The sequence below is a fragment of the Mytilus edulis genome, chromosome 5, assembly GCF_963676685.1.
Source record: "Mytilus edulis chromosome 5, xbMytEdul2.2, whole genome shotgun sequence".
NCBI classification, from domain to species: Eukaryota; Metazoa; Mollusca; class Bivalvia; order Mytilida; family Mytilidae; genus Mytilus; species Mytilus edulis.
In genome coordinates, this window is record NC_092348.1 from 16,559,305 (window position 1) to 16,579,258 (window position 19,954).

At 32.1% G+C, this 19,954-nt stretch overlaps 2 protein-coding genes across 3 annotated transcripts in view; one reads left to right on the forward strand and one right to left on the reverse strand.

The window, feature by feature from the left end:
* Positions 1–4,028, reverse strand: part of LOC139523107 (uncharacterized) — a 57,478-nt gene extending 53,450 nt beyond the window's left edge. For both annotated transcript variants that reach the window (XM_071316886.1, XM_071316885.1), the window contains exon 1: positions 3,888–4,028. The gene's annotated coding sequence lies outside the window, so the exon portion shown is untranslated. The remainder of the gene's footprint in view (positions 1–3,887) is intronic.
* A 16-nt stretch (positions 4,029–4,044) lies between these two features.
* The window catches only part of LOC139523108 (meckelin-like), a 39,434-nt gene continuing 23,524 nt past the window's right edge, over positions 4,045–19,954 (forward strand). Inside the window, exons 1-5 of the mRNA XM_071316887.1 lie at positions 4,045–4,446; positions 13,152–13,240; positions 15,110–15,203; positions 16,641–16,749; positions 19,838–19,910. Coding sequence (XP_071172988.1) covers positions 4,251–4,446; positions 13,152–13,240; positions 15,110–15,203; positions 16,641–16,749; positions 19,838–19,910 — 561 coding nt within the window. The 5' untranslated portion in view covers positions 4,045–4,250. The remainder of the gene's footprint in view (positions 4,447–13,151; positions 13,241–15,109; positions 15,204–16,640; positions 16,750–19,837; positions 19,911–19,954) is intronic.

Consider the following 19,954-nt stretch of genomic DNA (forward strand, 5'->3'; position numbering starts at 1 on the left):
ATCATGATACATAGTTGTGGAGGCAGAAATTTCATTGTTTGACATAAATTCCTAGAACAAAAGGTGCAAAATATAGAACTGAATGGAGCAGAGATGAGTGCTTGATAGTGTTCATTATATCGTTAATTCATTGTAATATTTTGTATTGATTGCCTTGCATTCTCTGAGGACTGTAGCTGTTTCCATTATAGATTGGTAGGTTCTGAGATCTGTTATCATGATGATAGGGATTTCAACTTTCTTATTTAAGGAAAACTACAAGGCATTAATGATTTATTGGTAAAGATCCAAGTTTTTCTGTACCCAGTTTTCAATCCATTACCATGGCATTTGTGCAATATCCAGGGTGACATGGTTCACCTTATTTCATGGATTTTCTTGCATTGTTTTAGTCTTTTAAACACTATATTATACATTTGAGAACGATTCAGGTAAGTGAGGATGTACTTTGGTTATGGCAATATTAATGTATTCATTGATGTTTTAATGAAGGTTAATTACTTTCTGGTAGTATGACTTGTCAAAGCAATGCTTGCATTGTGACAAAGTTAACAAAATGCTCCCATTAATCTGTGCAAATAAATGTTTTCCACTCAAATAATTTGAGAATCATTAACATTTGTTCTTGGTTGTATTTTTTTTTGGAAGAAACAATGTTGAAAGATCTACTTTAAACTTAAATCATGCTTTTTACTAATGTTCATTCAACATCAAGGATTATCTAGGATTTTCCTTACATACCCTGGTCCGTGTTTTACCATTGTCTACATTGTCATGATTGTCAAGTCAACATTTTGAGAGTCGTGGTGTAGTGCATCAGACTACTGACAGGTTCCTGGATCGATTCCCGTTCGGGATGAAAATTTCAGGGACTGAATTTTCGGCTCTCCTTTGACACCATTTGCAAGTATGGTCTTGAGGAAATGATGATAGTCCGTCAGAAGGGGACAATAAATGGCTGACCCGTGTTAAGAGAGAGCCATATCTCTTGCACGTTAAAGACACCCTTGTAGATTTCTAAGAAGAGCAGACTAATGCAGCTACAAGGCAGCACTTGCACCCGCAAAGTGGAAAGGGATTAATATAAGTTGCAAAACTTGTTTCCCAATCCACTATAAATAAATATGTTTAAACTAAGTCAACATTTGGTATAAGTAAATGTGATTTCGAAAAATGCAAGTAAAGTTTTTTTTGAAAATATTATTTAGCATGAATAAAGATTCTAAGGGCAAGGTAGGTATAAGCATGTACAAATGTTTATGTTGTATTTCCCATACTTTGATTGATGAATTGTCAATTAAAAACTTTAGTCAGTACATTGAGTTTGTATCATATAAATTCAAGTTTAATATCGTTTTTATGTCTGACAATCATCATTGTTTATTTGATGCCCAACTGATTATCATGATTACCTTAAGCTTACGTTGCAGTATTTACATGTATATAATTAGTCTTAAGGGATTAAAATTGAGGTAAGACATAAATAGACCAGCTGGCAGAAATATTTCTTAAGAGCCGTTGATGACAGTCACAGTGCAATGTTTACTTGTCATTTCTATGTTCTCAATGTGTTCCAAATTGAAGTTTGTCATAAGTTGTTCAATTAAGGGTTATCAATCATATTTAATTAATTTTTTTGAGAATCAGTTAACATTACCTTCTTTTAACATTGATTTAGGGTTCTTACATTACATTATTTCCAAAATTTCTATGAAAGATTTATAGTTAGTTAAGGTCACGGCATGCTTACAATCTGTGAGGGGGGATAGGACCTTAATCAGGACTCCTGGATCGGGTGTTTTTAAGCTTGGCATTTCGGGATTGACCCTTTTGGGATTTGGGAAATCTTTTTTTCGATTTTCGGGACTTCAGGATTTCGCATTTTTAAGCCTGGGATTTCAGGATTTCATGTTTTTAAGCCCAGGATTTCGGGATCAGGACCCCTCCTACCTCTTCTCATCTGTTGATGAAATTAAGAGTACTGGAAGACCATTATTCTATAGCAATTATTATTATAGTATTATACAATATGTATGAAGTTCTTGATAAAACAAAACCATTTTCTTTGTAAAAAAAGTCTATTTTACAATGTCCAAAAGTTTTGCAATAAAACTTAGCCATTAAACTACTTAAAACAAGATATTCACAATTTTTGTTAATGGACATGATAGGCAAGCTCAAGTTTCACTTTAGGCCAAATATGGCCTTAAATTTATAAAATTTCAAAATGACCAGAATTGGCTGTCAGGATTCTACTTTGTCAATTTAATTTTGTCTGACTTCTTTTAAAAAAAAAAATCAATATGGGTCCCATTTAGCTGTTTGGGTATGGGTGATCACTGCAGAAGTGAGCGGCATTATTTTGTAAATAAATTTGTAGAGTGCTTTGATTCTTAAGATTGTGTAACATGCAACACAAACAAATTTTGTTTTGAATGCAAAATTAGATATGTTGCTGTAGTTGGATTACTTTGTCTATGAAAACTTATCTTGTAATGATTCACCATGTTTAAATCCCATTTTGTTTCAGTGTGTAATCCTGTTCCCTGGTATATTAATTTTTAATACTCTTACATTTATAACTTTGACCAAGATGAACAAAACTATCATAGGAGAAAAACAGACTTACATGTTATTAATAAAATCTTAAAAATAGTACCATGATTTTAATCATGTTAAAATAATAGTAGGGTGAAAGAATACAGTACTCTATGGACTGAAAAACCAAGGGCAAATAAACTCTGGGTGAACATGTTTTTAGGGTTAACAGACGGGCTACCAACTGGTTTAGTGGCAAAAATTCTTGAAAGCTCACGAGGCCACATGTAGACAGTTTTTAATTCTTTTTTATTGAGCCTTATATATTTTCACTTCTATAAACCAAGATGTACAAAAATACCAAGTTTGGTAAACAGTAGCAGTACCATAAACATGATAAATGCTTTTTTTTGTACTCTGACACATAAATTATTTTACGTATTTTTTTATATTCTGTAACTTTGTGTTCAACGTGTCTAAATGTCCTATTATATTATTTATGTTTGCATTTCTCTGTCCTTGTTCTTGCATTTATTTGTACTGTTTTCCTGTCATGTAATGTTGTCATTTTAGGGGTATATTTACATTGCCTTGAACATGTGTAAGTATAAAGTTTGGCTAGCCACAAGACCAATTTCAACCTACATTTTTTTCTTATAATTAATGTCCTTTACCAAGTCAGGAATATGGCAGTTGTTATCGAATAGTTTGTTTATTCGTAAATATTGCATTGTCGTTTGTTTTTTGTTGCACTTCAGTGTTTCTGTTGTTTTCCTCTTATACAATGTAGTTGATGTGTTTCCCTCGGTTTTAGTTTGTAACCCCAGATTCGTGTGTCTCATTCGATTTATGACTTTAGTTTTAAACAGCAGTATACTTCGATTCTGTTGCCTTTGTTTTAAATTATGGACAAATCATATAATTATCAATTATACTTCATGTCAACACCTGTAAATAAGTAATTTTCACGTTTGAAACGGAATATACAGCAAAATCTCTTTACATAAAATGTTATTTGAATTGAACTCTTTTATAACATGGCCGAAACGACCAAGGCCGACATGGAACCATCAACCATGGACGAAACTTTTCCAATACATCATTACATTGGCATTGCATGCAATTTTTCCACAGAACTTACATATATAAAGGGAATTTTAACCGCATGTGAACGTTTGTACCCTAACATATTGAGACCAATCGTGCCCACTTAAACATGCCATTACAGTACTTTTTACGGTAAAGCTGTGTCGATAAATCAGAAAACCACGCGTACTTGCATGGAAAACATGGTCTGCAAATAACATTGTATAGGAAATATTAGCGGCTAAAATGAATTTTTAGTGTACCTAATGTATTGTTTAACAGATTGGTCATGTAGTTATTGCAAGCAAGTCACTGGTTACGTGAAAACGATCTTTTTCTCCATGTAGCATTTTGCTGTTTTACTGTAAAAATGGCGACCAAATGATAAAAAGTAACCGGAAGTCACCGAAACGGGATAAATATTAGTGAATTGAAAATTACATTTGAAATGGCAAAAATAACCAGATGTGATTTATTACATTCACCAATTTCAAAGAAAAGTTTTTTGAATTTTTAAAAATTTCATAACTATATCAATAAAGGCTTGAATAGTTTGAATACATTTTTATGTGATAAAAAGCGTTCTGACGATCTTGACTACTCGACAACAACAGCTCACAACAATCATGGAAGACAAGTGCGCGAAGTTGATCTTACTATTGAACATTTTTGTTGTTGTTCGTTGTCAGTCTCAATATAAAGCTTTTGAAAACATAACTGATTGTAAAGAAACTGGGCTGTTCTTTCAATACTACCAAACATCATCATTGAAATGTTTAACGTGTCCAGAAAATAGTACTTCTATGACTGTTAGTTCTGATGGTAAGATCATGCCCAAACAAGACATGTTCATCATAACAAATGCTGAAATGGCTCTATTTACACCTTAAAACAAACTTTGAGTACAAACTAACCTGTTCAAACGGAAAAGTTTTAAGGACTGACATCCAATAAATTCTGTTATCCGAACATACGGGCATTTTTAAAATCAGTTTTCTCCCTTTCTTAGTAACGCCGATTTCCGTTGATAAGGCGGTGAAACATTGTTAGTATGGTTATCGTGTTAATAAAATTTCATCGTGAATTAATGTGTATTTTTTTTCGTGTACTTGTTGTGATGTAGGTTTGTTAAAATCGTAACTTGAAAAGCTGAAATAATTAATATGAGGCAGGCATTACCTGTAAATGGGGACGAAGTCAGTATAAATTATTTTTTTGTAACTTAAATATTTGTTAAAATAAAAAGAAACGGAAATACCGTAACGTTTCCGATTTTGGTTCTGTTGTTAGGGATTTTAGTTGTGACGTTATTTAAATTATGACGTCATATGCAATGTAAACAACGAAACGCTATCATCAGGTAACGTTTTTTTCATATCAAGGAATTATTAAAAATGAAATTGGTACTGCGCGTTCCTTCCTATTTTATACTAGACTGATAAATATATATTTTACTCAAAGTTTCATACAAACGAGACCGGAAAAAGGAAGTACATTGTACATTTCTGCGCATGTCCGGGATTTCAAAACATGACATAAAAAAAATTGAACGATTTTGAGTTCATTAGTACAATGAAAAATTCGGGAAATTTTCCCGAATTTTTTTTTTTATTGAATTTTCTACTGTTATTGGGGACTTCGTCCCCATATTAATCTTTACACTTAATATGCAGCTAGCCTACAAATTTCCGCTTTAAAAGTCAATTCTTTCACTCTCTTGTGTATATAATTAATTCATAATCTGCAGAAAAATTAATTAAAACCATTCTTATTATTTCATTCATTTTTCTTTCTTTCTACTGTAGTAGAAACGGAGACGACTTACTGAGTGAGAATACAATATCACATCTTTGCAATCTTTGCCTTGTTTAATTTTCCTTAATCAAGGTCATGTGCAAATTAAGTTAGGTAATAAAAATGTCGACATCAAAGAAACGTTGAGAAAGGTAAATATTAACTTGGTCATCTGGCCATGGTTGATTTTTGGTATCCAGCCGGGTTATTAGGTACGTGTGAAGTTAAGGATGACAGCGGTAATTAAGAATACTAGAATTTCTTCTAAACTTTAACAACAAAATGTTGATGTTATGATGTTAATTCAGAAACGCGAACGAAGACATTACTTATTAAAGGTGTATGAATATTCATTGATTGAGATGATAAACATTTGAAGACATTAAAAAAAAAACGCACTTTAAAACATTAACCCACAGAAAAACTTATTTTTGAATATAATTTGGTTACTGTCGAAAGGAATACACATAACACTCAGCCGGAGAAAGAAGATAATTTTTCTCATGGGTTGGTGATTTTTTAGGCAGTTAAGCTGCCTTATGCGAGCACCCTGGATTTGTGTTCTACCCAATAAATGCTGAAATACGTGCCATTGTTATCATCTAGCTGGCTACTATGTTATTTATAACTTATTGGACAGTTTTTTCATACTTTTCATTCTGGATTACAAAAAATATGACCAGAAAAACCTTAAATGATCGTCGATTTTCCCAAAAGTTTTGAAGTTGCACATAGAAAGTAGAGCACATTAGGAATCCTTATGTAGTTTATTATCCCCTGAGCTTTTGGCTATGATGTCAAAGAACAAATGTATGAAATATTTAATCGCCGTAAATCTCTAAAGACAAGTGGTTAAGATTTCCCAAATTGCAAAAGTCGTAGGAATATTGTTTGTCGTCAATACGTAGTCAACTACATCAGTAGTCTATTAATATAAGTCCAACTGATCACGCTGTTGGCGGCAATTTTGAATTAGAAGACGAAATGTTCGTATCTTTTCAATTTGGACGCAGGGGTTCAAATAAGCGGTTGTCCGAGGTCTGCGACATTCCACTTTTGCAGTCGGACTTTCTACTTGGTTACTAGCTACGCCCGACATGCCCGACGGACCTTGAAAGAAAATAAAAATAACTTTGCAAACGTTTTTACCAAAGTTTCGATCTAATAAACGATCACAAACTTATTTTAATCATTACTATTTATGACAGCGATGTTCAATTTGTTCAACTGCTAGCTTTATACAGAAAATCGCCGACATATAATGTGTAAATCCGAGTAAAATCGTATCTCACTATCTGTCAAAAACAACAAAATGGCTGCCGCGAGAAGACAATTATAATATCGGATCCGATTCCGGAAACGGATAAGGGTAATCCCGGGTTTTGGCTATTAACTAAAAAAAATTCAGACAGGTGACAAAATACATCTTTGCATGGTAAAGAAATATAAACACTAGAATTGAAAACCAAAACATATATGTAAAAGAAAGAAAAAGCAGAAAATAGTTTGTACACCAATTTTAATGTCAAAATCCAATACAATGTGACAGCTGGGAACAGTTTATCTGACAATATATATGTTCCTGGTAACAGTATAAATTTTCTTTATCAGTGATAAATGTTGGTAATGCATGTTAGATGCTTTTAAAGTTAAACATATTACTGCAATTTCAAGGGGTATTTTTTTCTTCTCAATTTTGATAGGTCAGTTAAAATAGCTGAAAGTTTCTTATATAAAAAAAAAAAGATGTGGTATGATTGCCAATGAGACAACTATCCACAAGAGACCAAAATGACACAGACATAAACAACTATAGGTCATCGTACGGCCTTCAACAAGGAGCAAAGCCCATACACTATAGTCAGCTATAAAAGGCCCTGATAAGACAATGTAAAACAATTCAAACGAGAAAACTAACGGCCCTATTTATATAAAAAAAATAACAAAAAACAAATATGTAACACATAAACAAACGACAACCACTGAGTTACAGGCTCCTGACTTGGGACAGACACAAATAGTGCAACTATATTATATGATACCTGAATGTAAGCAAATCATATGATATATAGGTGGAGTCCATTGGGCCACTCTACCTCCTCCTGTTTGATAACTTTGAAACGGATGAGATCCATATACATTCATGTATGTCAGAGACTAAATAACTAATCAAATTAAATATAGGGGAAGTCCCTAGGGTCACCCCATCCCTCCATGTTTTAGAACTTGGAAACAGTCGAGATCCCCACCCCTAAACAGTATTTATTCATGTATGGGACAATATATATATATAATCAAATGAAATATAGGTGGAGTCCCTCGGGGTCACCCCACCCCTCCTGTTTGAGAATTTGGTAACGGTCGAGATCCCCTCCCCTAAACCATATATCTTCATGTAGGGGACAATTTAACTAATCAAATGAAATATAGGGGGATTCCCTGGGGGTCACCCCACCCCTCCTATTTGAGAACTTGGAAACATTTGGGATCCCCACCTCTAAATTAAATGAAATATAGGGGGAGTCCCTGCAGTCACCCCACCCCTCCTGATTGAGAAATTGGAAACAGTCGAGATCCCCACCTTTAAATTAAACCATATATATTCATGTATGAGAACTAAGCAAATGAAATATAGGGAGAGTCCTTGGGGCCACCCTATCCACTCCTGTTTGATAACTTAGAAACAGATGAGATCCCCACCCCTCAACCATATATATTCATGTATTGAACAATATAACAAATCAAATGAAATATAGGGGAAGTCACTAGGATCACCCCCCCCCCCCCCCCTGTTTGAAAACTTGATAACGGTTGAGATTCCCACCCCAAACCATATATATTCATGTATGGGACAAGATAACACATTAAATGAAATATAAGGGTAGTCCCTAGGGTTACCCCACCCCTTTTGTGTGTGTTTTGAGAACTTGTATAAGATTGAAATACCAACTCCTAAACTAAACCATATTCATTCCTGTTTGTCATTTCAAAAAGATTGAATGACATACAATGGCAATCTTATATGGGCGTCACATATGCATGTCACTTTGCTAGACCTAACCAATGTGTACTAGACCTTGTACAATTTCAGGCGACCATGGGAATGAATAATTTTGGGAGCTTTGTTTGAAAGACTTCGTAACAGCATTATGTTACAATCATTTTTTTGATAATTATAAAATTTTATTGATGGAAAATAATTAGTAGGTTTAAAGAATTTACCTTAATTATAATTTGAATTATTTCTGGTCCTATAAAAATTTTCATTTTCATATGGCTCATTTTAAAGAAAACATATCTTTCAAGCCCAAGAATGTTTGACCAACTGTTTTTATAATTACCTGTCATTTTATTCCATTTTATTTATTTTAACTCAGAAATCATAGACTTGGGTTGAAGATGGGGGACATTTACATTTACTATGGACAGGTTAGTCAGACCTCACCTTTGATCCCTGTAGTAGTAAACATTTGTCTGATTTGTGTCCCATAACTTTTGTACTGTTGAACACAAACTCAGTTTTCTTTCCAGGGAAGCAAGTCCATTCATACTTTTACAAGCTCGTATTAAAGTCAACTTGAACTACTAACAGTCAACTAATACCAACGTTAACTATCAACTAGAAGAACTGCAATCATTGCAAACTTGTATCACTGCAGACTCATGACCATGAAAAAAATATACTTGATATATGCGTTGCTTTTAAAAACTTTGACAAAATATGAATTATTTGCCTTAATGATTAATTCATTAAATGAACATAAATGTACAATATATGAATGTTTAATGTTTGTTCTTTTTAAAATCTTTAAAAAAACAAATTGAAGCAACATTCGTCATTGCAACAGTTTTTATAATTATGTTTGGCTTGGTTTTTGGTTAACTGCCTACAGCGCTTACAGTGCTTTGATTTTAATTATAAAATCATTCTACATGGCATATATATCATATACATCTTATTATTTATTTTACTTGTATATCTACATAATGTATATGCATGTCGCGAGCAGAAGCAACCTACCCGGCACCGTTTTTTCATTGCTTTTAGCATCTCAAAGAGTTAAAAATGGGGAAATGCAAGATGATTGTGAAGTAAAAAAATCAACTTCGCATCACCAGATCTAGCAGTACAAAGTGTGAAATTGGTGTTGAATCGCGATGTATAGTGAAGGAACAAAGAAAATAAATATAAAGCAACTTTTCCTGTGTCACCTATGCCTGTAACAGCATCCATTTCTTCATTGCGATGGACATCTGAACGAAATATGAGCTTACTATACTGTTTTTGGTTTTTTGGTTGTCAGTAAATTTTTATTTTTTCTATGCGTAATTTGAAGATAACTGTAAAGTTTATTTTAAGCTTGGCTTACAAACAAAAGTGTTTAGTTTCAAGTTACCTTATAAGCGACGTGTAAAACAATCACACCTCTTGCATTTTCATAATCAGCTATTCGTGACATTGACAATATGTACCTTTCAAGAATTATCCATAACAATGTAGAATTCTTACTTCAACCCTTCATGACAGTCATGTTCTGGAGGTTAATAGAATTAATGACGCCAGCAAACAAGTTTATCCCGCCACATTCTGTGTGTGTATAGAGTCCAAATTAGGAGCCTGTATTCAGCCGATGGTTGTTGCTGTATATCATATTTGTTTTTCGTTTCTTGTTTTGTTCTTATATCAGGTCGTTAGTTTTCTCGTTTGATTTTATTTTTTACATTTTTCATTTTGGGGCCTTTTATAGCTTACTATGCGTTATGGATTTTTCTCATTGTTATAGGCCGTACGATAGCCTATAGTTGTTAACTTATATGTAATTTGGTCTCTAGTAGATAGTTGTCTAATTGGCAATCAGTAATGTTCAAGTTTTACATGTAATAAGTTAAAGCCCTTTCTACATAAGAAAATGCCTGTACCAAGTCAGGAATATGACAGTTGTTATCCATTCGTTTGATGTGTTTGGGCTTATGATTTTGCCATTTGATTAGGGACTTTCTTTTTTTAATTTTCCTCGGAGTTCAGTATTTAAATGTGATTTTACTTTTTTCAATAGCTTCAAAATTTGGTGATAGAGTGTCGGAAATTGAACATGGTGAGATCATCCCTATTCAATAGTACCGCATATCACTTTCAATGTAACCAACTCCTGCAGTTTGAGAATTTATTGTACATGTTGACTTTGCAATTGTTTGTGCCTCTGAACTCATAATTGTGGCACATAAGTAGTACTGATGCATTTTGATCTTGAGAGAAGCTAGATACATCACGTAAGACAAGTATCTTATTTTTAGCGTGTTTAACATGCAGAGAGTTCTATTTCAGTCAGTGTGTGCTGGTACGTGAAAATTCTTGTTTTCCAACGTAACTGTTTATAGCCGGTCAGTAATGGTGGCGTTGCATAAATTTTTCTACAATTTCTGTATCAAATTAATTAATCGGTCAAAATATGACACTTTATTGAAAATTCATTACAAGTAAATGTTTTTAAAGGTTCACTCTAAATGTACAATAAATATACATGTAATTGTATAAACGGCTTGCCTTGAACACAGACTACCCGGAATTTGAAAGATATGTAATTACCAAAGTTTCGAAATATTTATAAAATGACATATAATACTATATAATATATAAAGTTTATTTTAATCTGGGACATCATATGGTTAGAGTAACAGTCCCAGGTTTTGATAAAATTTGAATCAGATTAATTCAATTTTCGATAAATATAAAAATATACATATGCATCGACTTCATCAGTGCTTCATTCATAAACGTAAGTAAAAATTATTAATCAAAATTAAAATAGTTAATTCAGATTGACAATTGACAAAGATAAAAGATTTTTTTTTTTATCTTTTTCACACCTTGTCACCTGATAACAAATGTTTATTACCAATAATTAACAGGCTCTATTATTTCAAATACCCCTCGGATATAGGATGATCAGCGTATCGATGGAAAAGCGTCACCTACAGTGATGCCCGGATGCTGTATCTAAGTGCTGCTACGTCACGCCGGATAACAGAATAAAACATTTATAATGCACTTTGTTTTTTAGAAAGATAAAATCTTTTTTTGGATTTTGATGGACATTTTTTTTCATTCCTTCAGTTAGTGTAAAAATAAATTTAGTTTGGATACAACTTTAAGATGCTCCCTCTTAGGTAACAACTATTGAGTATTGTATTGTAATGATCTGATGATTGCACTGCAGTCTTCACGATAAATAATTCAATGTAAACAGATATCCTTTTCATAATTTAATAAATTTGTCTCATGAAATTATACCCCGCTAGCACAGCCGTTTGCGTTACTGGTAGAGAGGGTTTGGTCTGTGTTTCACTCTGGGACTTCAGGCATACGGACAATACAAATAAACAATAAATGATGTATATATAAAGAAACCTTGAAATGACAAGATATACGACAACTGCACCAAGCAATGTTATCGCTCATTTAAGGAGGCTCGAGGGTATAAAAATTTCAGAAAAAAATTAAACATTTGTTTTTCATTACAAATTTATTTTGTTACCTTTTGTAGTTGTTACTTTATCATAGGGTACAAAAATAAAAAAAAAAATAATCACTTCGTGTGATCTCCAGATGACTTTTTAAATGTATAGATCATTGAAAAAGTTCCAAATTATCTCCCTTTGGTGGAAAAATGCCATTTTTTGGCTTTAAAATTGAAATATCTTTTTTAACTCATCGGTGACCTATATTTTTTAATATAATTTCCATATAAGCTGTACTTAAACTAAATTATTGTAAAATTTGAGCGATTTCTGTTATAAATTTCTTTTTTTGATTGTGAGCGCAAATAAACGGTGACCCCACTTTTTTATTTTATTTTTCTATTAGCTATAAGATAAAATTTATTTATAGAAAAATGTAGACAAATCCTATATAAATGATTTAGACCCGTGAACCCCCTTAACAAATAACCAAGATAAATAAAACAGTCTCATATTTAATAGACATAAACATTAAATACATAAATATCGCAGTATCTCCATGTGAAAATTTAAATTCTAAAATTCTTAAGAATAAAAAAAAAAAACATTTTCAAACATCACCATATATGATTAAACAGGTTGAGGCGTTTACAGTGAAAAATACCCATTATAAATTTACCAATATAAGGAAATTGTTTGGCCTTAGTACATGTACTATCTAATTGATTAAAATAAAATTATTCATGGTCACCCACTACAATTATAGACATGACCGTTTATTTAAAATATTAAGAGTTGTTCACTAGTCGACTCTGCTCTGCATTGTTTGTAACTTAAAAAACTAATCAATCATGTTCATGACGTCCCATCATCCGAGATTAACAAATATACTCACTGGTTCCCACTACTTTTGTTAATTCCATGTACTAGGGACCAAAGTCAGCATGGTCAGTCAAGTAAAAAAAACCATGGCATTCAATCTATTCCAATTTAATTCTTGGTCTAACCAGAGCAATGTCTGAAACACATTTTTCAATATCATTGACCAGTTCAACCCTTATATAAAACATGTGACAAGTGTACAGGATTTAAAAAAAAATCAACATGTCTAACTTTTTATTATTTTACAAATTAACATACTCTATATATTTGCTTACCATGCCTGATCTAAATTTATAACATTACTGATACCATTATCATTCAAGTTTGCCTGTCATGTTTGATATACAATAGAAGGAACAGAAATATTTATTCCAGATTAATATCTGTTGCAGGTTTAAATTGTATTTGCAATCCTGGTTACTATTATACAAGAAATTTTGGAGGTGGAAAAGTGACTTGTGCCAAATGTCCAGCCAATCAGGTAAGTGTTTCTTCATGTACTGGTACATGATGTAGACAGTAGGCATATAGTGGAGCCTAATCGGTGGTTAATCAGTGTTCTCCCCTGAATTTTTAAATAGCAACATGGAAATTAACATACATGTAGCACTGGTTTACCAAAAAATATAGCACCATGGCCCCTATACATTCATGATTGTATAACAAAACCATCCAGGACAGCATTATGGTAGAAAATATAGCATCAGGGTTCCATGGTGCTTTAAGACCCTGTGGGGAACACTGGGTTTAATGACTTTCTTGGATATGTCCATTACAGCATGTACAGTTTGATACCTGTATATGTTACATGTTTTATATATTAATAACTGATTAGCATGATTAGTGACTTTTACATCAATGAAGTGAAAAAACTATTATTTGGCAGTTGTTGGACAATCTTGTACAGTAAATTAAGTTCTAATTTAACGTCAAGTATTAAAGTATTCCAGAGGGAACTTTTGCTATAAAACCTCATAAGTCTCATGGACCTATAGCTAGAATATAGGTGAAAGATACTGAAATTCTAAAGATATAAGATAAGATAAGATAAGATAAAATAAATTTTATTTTCCAAATTAGGTCCCCAGGGGGGCATATACACATAACATATATAATTGATACAACATACAGTATTTTACATAACATTGTAAAATAAACTATTGAAATAGTCATACAGGTATTATTTGTTAAATAAAAAAGTATTTGAGAGTTGCTACTTCAGAGATGTGGCAAACCCCACTTATTTATTTACTTTTTTTTCTCTCACTTGATTTTATAATATTTTGCTGAAAATGTATAAATATAAAATATATATATAAATATTTGAATTGTACAAGGTCGTGTGTTTCTCTGATATTTTTTATGAGGTTTTAACACTAAATCCCTTACATATGCATACTTTTCATCTTGGAGAAAATTATTATTAGCTCACCTTTCCTAAAAGGAAATGTGAGCTTTTCTCATCACTTGGCGTCCGTCGTCACTGTCTGTCGTCGTTAACAATTTTTCAAACATCTTCTCCTCTGAAACCACTGAATGGATTTGGATGAAACTTAGCATGATTGTTCCTTAGATTATCCTGCACAAAGTTTGTGCCTCGATTTTTGATCCGTCAAAAAACATGGCCACCGTTACTTAAAATAGAACATAGGGGTCAAATGCAGTTTTTGGCTTATATCTCAAAAACTAAAGCATTTAGAGCAAATCTGACTGGGGTAAAAATGTTCATTATGTCAAGATCTATCAGCCCTGAAATTTTCAGATGAATCAAACAACCCATTGTTGGGTTGCTGCCACTTAATTGGTAATTTTAAGGAAATTTTGCAGTTTTTGGTCATTACCTTGAATATTATTATAGATAAAGATAAACTGTAAACAGCAAAAATGATCAGCAAAGTAAGATCTACAAATAAGTTAATATGACCAAAATTGTCAATTGACCCCTTAAGGGGTTATTGTCCTTTAATGACAATTTTTCACAATTTGTTCATCATATTTGCTAACTTTAAAAAATCTTCTCCTCTAAAACTACTCAACCAAATTCAACCAAACTTCATTTGAATGATCAGTAGGGTGTATAAAATAAAGTTTGTGTTTTATTTTCTATTTTGTCAAAAATGTTTAATTTACAACAAACATTAATTTATTAATTTAGTTAATAAGGCATTGTTTACCAGGTGAGCGATTCAGGCTCTTGAGAGCCTCTTGTTTATAAGTTGAATTGGCTTTTAAGAAAGTAAAATTGTCATGGACAGTGTTTGCATTTTTTATACTACACTTTTAATCTACACTTTCATTTAACCTTCTAGATATAAATCTAAACATACTTTAAAATAAATGTATATTACAGGCTAGGTCAGCTGATGGCTGGGGCTGTGTGGATTGCGGTACCCTTGGTATTGTTAATGGTGAATGTCTTACATGTGGAACCAGAATTACGCCAGGTATTTGTTTATTTGGAATGCTTTCATTATGGTGACAAAAATACTCAGGGCATTTGTTAATTTGGAATGCTTTCATTGTGGTGACAAAAATACTCAGGGCATTTGTTAATTTGGAATGCTTTCATTATGGTGACAAAAATACTCAAGGCATTTGTTAATTTGAAATGCTTTACTTATGGTGACAAAAATACTCCAGGCAATTGTTGATTTGAGCATGTTAAAATGCTTTACTTATGGTGACAAAAATACTTGAGGAATTTGTTTTTTGGAATGCTTTACTTATGGTGACAAAAATACTCCAGGAATTTGTTTTTTGGAATGCTTTACTTATGGTGACAAAAATACTCCAGGTATTGTTTTAAAATTCAATTCAGAATTCACATAATTTACAAACTTGTATCCACTGCTGGGAGTATGAACACAATATTTTGTGCCTTGGAGATCCCTGATTTCAACTTTTAACTATTGCACATTTATTTAAAGATGACAGGTCCAAGAAGGAGATTTATCTATGATGATCGTGATAGAGAAGTTAAAAATAACAGTATTAACACTGCCCCATCATAAAGCATGTTATGGAGATCCTTAACATGCTCCTGTTTGCATGGATCAAATTATTACAAATTATACATCATTGTTTGATTTGGTGAATGCAGGTTTGCTTTTAATTTTGATTTTTTTCTGGTTTGTTGTTCTAGTGCTATGAATCTCTTTGAGGCCACATTTAAAAGAATGTCTTTTTCCCCTCCCCAGGGTCAATCCTTTGTAAACTGACCAGGCAGGCATTTAAATTTTTTTTTTTTTTAACTGGATGTCATAGCATGTTCACATGGATGGTTTGACTTGTCCAGTTGAAGCCACTTATCAGTTGTTTGTGCTCAATTTGAGTGTATTTGATTAGATTATCAACCCTTTTGCTAACAAGCACTTTCAAAAATTATTCAGGATAAAAAAAAATCAGATTTTTTTGTGGAAATGAATTTTTTGACCCTGGGGCTTATATAAGACCTGGGTGGCGGGAGGGGAAGCGAACATATTTTTAATTTTGGCCTGATACAACAGTCACAGTTTAGGCAATTTTCAAAGATCAATGGATACAGAACAAATATACTTCTGATAAGATGATTTCTCAATACAAATTTGATTTTATTCTGACAATAATTGCATTATGCACAAGACAGAAGTATCATGTATGGATTGTGTTCATAGCTGCTTATTTTTAAATACTTTAAATTATGAGTGGAGCCCAAGGTTTTATCAGGACAACATGTGCAATTTCTTGTGTAAAATGTTTATATATAAATTGTATATGTATTTGTAGTTGAAAGTAAGCTGAATGGAGGCCTAGTTACCTGGTTTCTGTCATATTAACATATAACCAACATTTTTTTTTAATCATAAAATATTTGAAATTTTATACACATTGTATATTTGAAGTTGAAAGAGAGCTGAATGGCAACTTATATCTAAATGCTGGTACAAACCAAAGAGAAAGAGATTGCAGACCCTGTCAAGACAACACCTGGTTAAATTCAGCAGGCACCAGGTATGTTTTAGTTCTGCAAAAGAAAGTAATGATAATATTATAGCTCTCTTGGTACACATATTGTCAATAGCTAGCTTTTATCAATAATCAATATATCAGGAATCATATACAAGAGGTCGTTCTCTAAATTTTTTTAATGAACAGTTTTTTTATCTTTAGTTTTAAGTGACAGGCTTTATTTTATAAGTAGAAAACAAGATTTTAGCAATTAGCAAAATCTGTATTGATAACATTATATAACACAGAGAGGACCAGAAAAGTCATGAAGAAAGATATTGTTCATAGTCATATGATACTTCAAATATATTTTTTTTATATAAATGAATGGCTAAGGTTTTAATTCTTAACATATGTACACAGACCTTTTTTTTAATAGAAAATCCTTTTTTTGAACAAAATCTTCAGAAATGTACTGGTATTGAAAATGATTGTTTACCATTGTTTACTGGTACTCTTTAATTAACAGACAGCTATTCCATATGTGACCTTCCCCACAATACCTCTTATTAGAGACTCTGCATAGACTGCAATAGATTTTGAAAACAGCGATGTATTAAGGAAAAACAAAATGTGGAAAGAATATACTGTTTATCAATTCTGCAAAAAAAAAATGAATACACCAAATTATTAAACAACTGTTATGACAAATCCCTTCTGTCGCCAAGTGAATTACGAAATTTTGAAACTGCAATAGTATCAAAAGAGCAAAGATAATGAATAATAGAGACAGGCCATTTTGTACATATACCAAGGGGAACCTTCGTGCAAAGCTTTATCTTTTATTGTTAAATTGCATTTAATAGATAAAGGGGATTTTGTGGCAAATAAAACCAAGATTTTTTTAGAAAATCCACAGACTTTAATACAGAAATTTTAGTTATAATATTTTAAACATAGATTAATCACTTGTTTTTTCTATGATGTGCTCAATGTTTATTTTTAACATAATCACACCTTATGTAAGAATCCTGGGTTTTGATTGGTTGATAGCCAGTGTACTTTTCACCAATTAACTGTTATCAAATGAATATCGTTCATTTTTTAACACCGCCGGGGTATATACAAAAAGGATATGCTTTTTTTACCCTCTCTGTCGTGGTATTTGCCAAAAAATACTCTATCAGACTGGACGCTTGTAGCGTCACTACCATCAATGCGTTTTTGAAAGACAACATTCGGTGTAATCAGTCAGGGGTACTACTTAAACAAGTGATTTCAGAATCACTTCTTCAAGTGATTTTGGCTGTGAAATATTTAAAAAAAATCTATGAATAGACACAGACTTTTTAAAATCACTGAAACAAGTAATTTGAGAAGATCACTTCAATAAGTGTTTATAACTTTTTCTTGATATTTTTCTCACAAGCTTGATGTTTTTATTGGTAAAAAGACAAGAATTCCATTGAAAAAACAACTATGTACATCTAGAAATGGTCTTTTGCTTGATAAGCCTGTCAGTTTTTCCAATTTATTTAAAATATACATTCTCTGGAATAATTTGTAGACCAGGACATAACCTTGAATTATATCATTCTAACTCTTAAGAAAACCAATCAGGTTACCTAATATTGTTGACCTTTATCTGATAGTCAGAGTAGTTAATGAATATTTGATTACAGAACAATTCTCAAGGGTACTTTTAAAAGCTTTAGCGCACTAACTTTAATACTGCCCAAGCGCACTGGTGAAGTTAATATCCATAGAAAAAGGGATAATTGATCTATGTAGGAAAGTTATGGAAAAGTTTGTGAAAATATGGAAAATCAATGAAATTAGCATTTGAAGATCAAAGGAAACACCAAAATCACTTAAATAGGTGATAACTTAATTTATCAAATCACTGAAATAGGTGATAATGAAATCACTTGTTTAAGTAGCACCCCTGACTGGTAATTAAACAGATATGTCATGTTCCTGAGGGCTATTTGCGAAAAATACCAGTCTTGAAAATGAATTTCCCTCGCCTTACGGCTCGCGAAATTTTACATTCTCTTGACTGGTATTTTACGCAAATACCCCTCCTTAACATGATATATCTGCTCAAAAGTCCTTAACAACCTTTAAATTAAAAAAAAAAAACTCGATCTGAGTCACTTAAGTCAAGCACACCCTAGAAGGTGTACTTGAAATGGTTCATATTTATATTTGTTTCAACCAATATATAAATTTATAAACTTGCTTTAAAGAAATCATTGCTAGCACTGCATGCAATAAGCTTCTATTTATCAAGCACCGAATTGTCAAATGTGAGAGTAAAAGGGGAAAGGCTGTGGATTTTCTGCAAAAATCTTGAATTTATTTGCCACAAAATCCCATTTTGCTATTAAATGCAACGAAACAATAAAAAATAAAGCTTTGCAGGACGTTTCCCCTTGATATATGTACAAAATAGCCTATCTCTACTATTCATTATCTTTGCTGTTTTGATACTATTTCAGTTTGAAAACTTCGTAATTCACATAGCTACAGAAGGAGTCATAAACCTTAACAAATGAGATCACATGAAAAACTTTAAAAAAGATCAGCAAATGCTCTTTTATCTAAATGCTCCATGTTTCTGTGGTGATTGTTTACAAAGTTAAAGATTGATAAACTTCAGCACATATTCCTGAATTGTAATCATCAGCCAAAGCTTTTGATCTACAATCACTAAGAGAAACATTTTTTACTCTATTTTGTGTTATTGATAAGTAATAAATGGGAAAAATGTGCTCAGATGACTTGTTCAGTATATAGATTTATTAAAATAAGAAGATGTGGTATGATGCATGCATTGGTTCAATAAGATCCTTAAGAAAATAATCACAAGAAGCTTGTTTTATATGACTTTAACCAAAAACAAGGAAACCTAATTATGTTCATATTTGTTGATAAAGGTGACTTGATGAGTATCACAATGATAAGAACGCAACTTCTCTGAATCTGAATCATGTATTTGTATGACAGATTTTCCTGAAATTACAATAATAAATGCACAATAATTTCTCAATTAACACTTATTACATACATGAAGTTACAAATTGTTGATTACACTTTATAGTTAAAGATGTTTACTTTATCTCAAATAACTTTATCTTATGTATTTCAGATGTGTGAGATGTACAGATTATTTGAAAACCACAGTAGGCCTTACTACGTGTACTTGTATTGATGCTCAAAAGGTTGGTTTATACAGACAGTAATACATACCAACTGACCCCAGCAA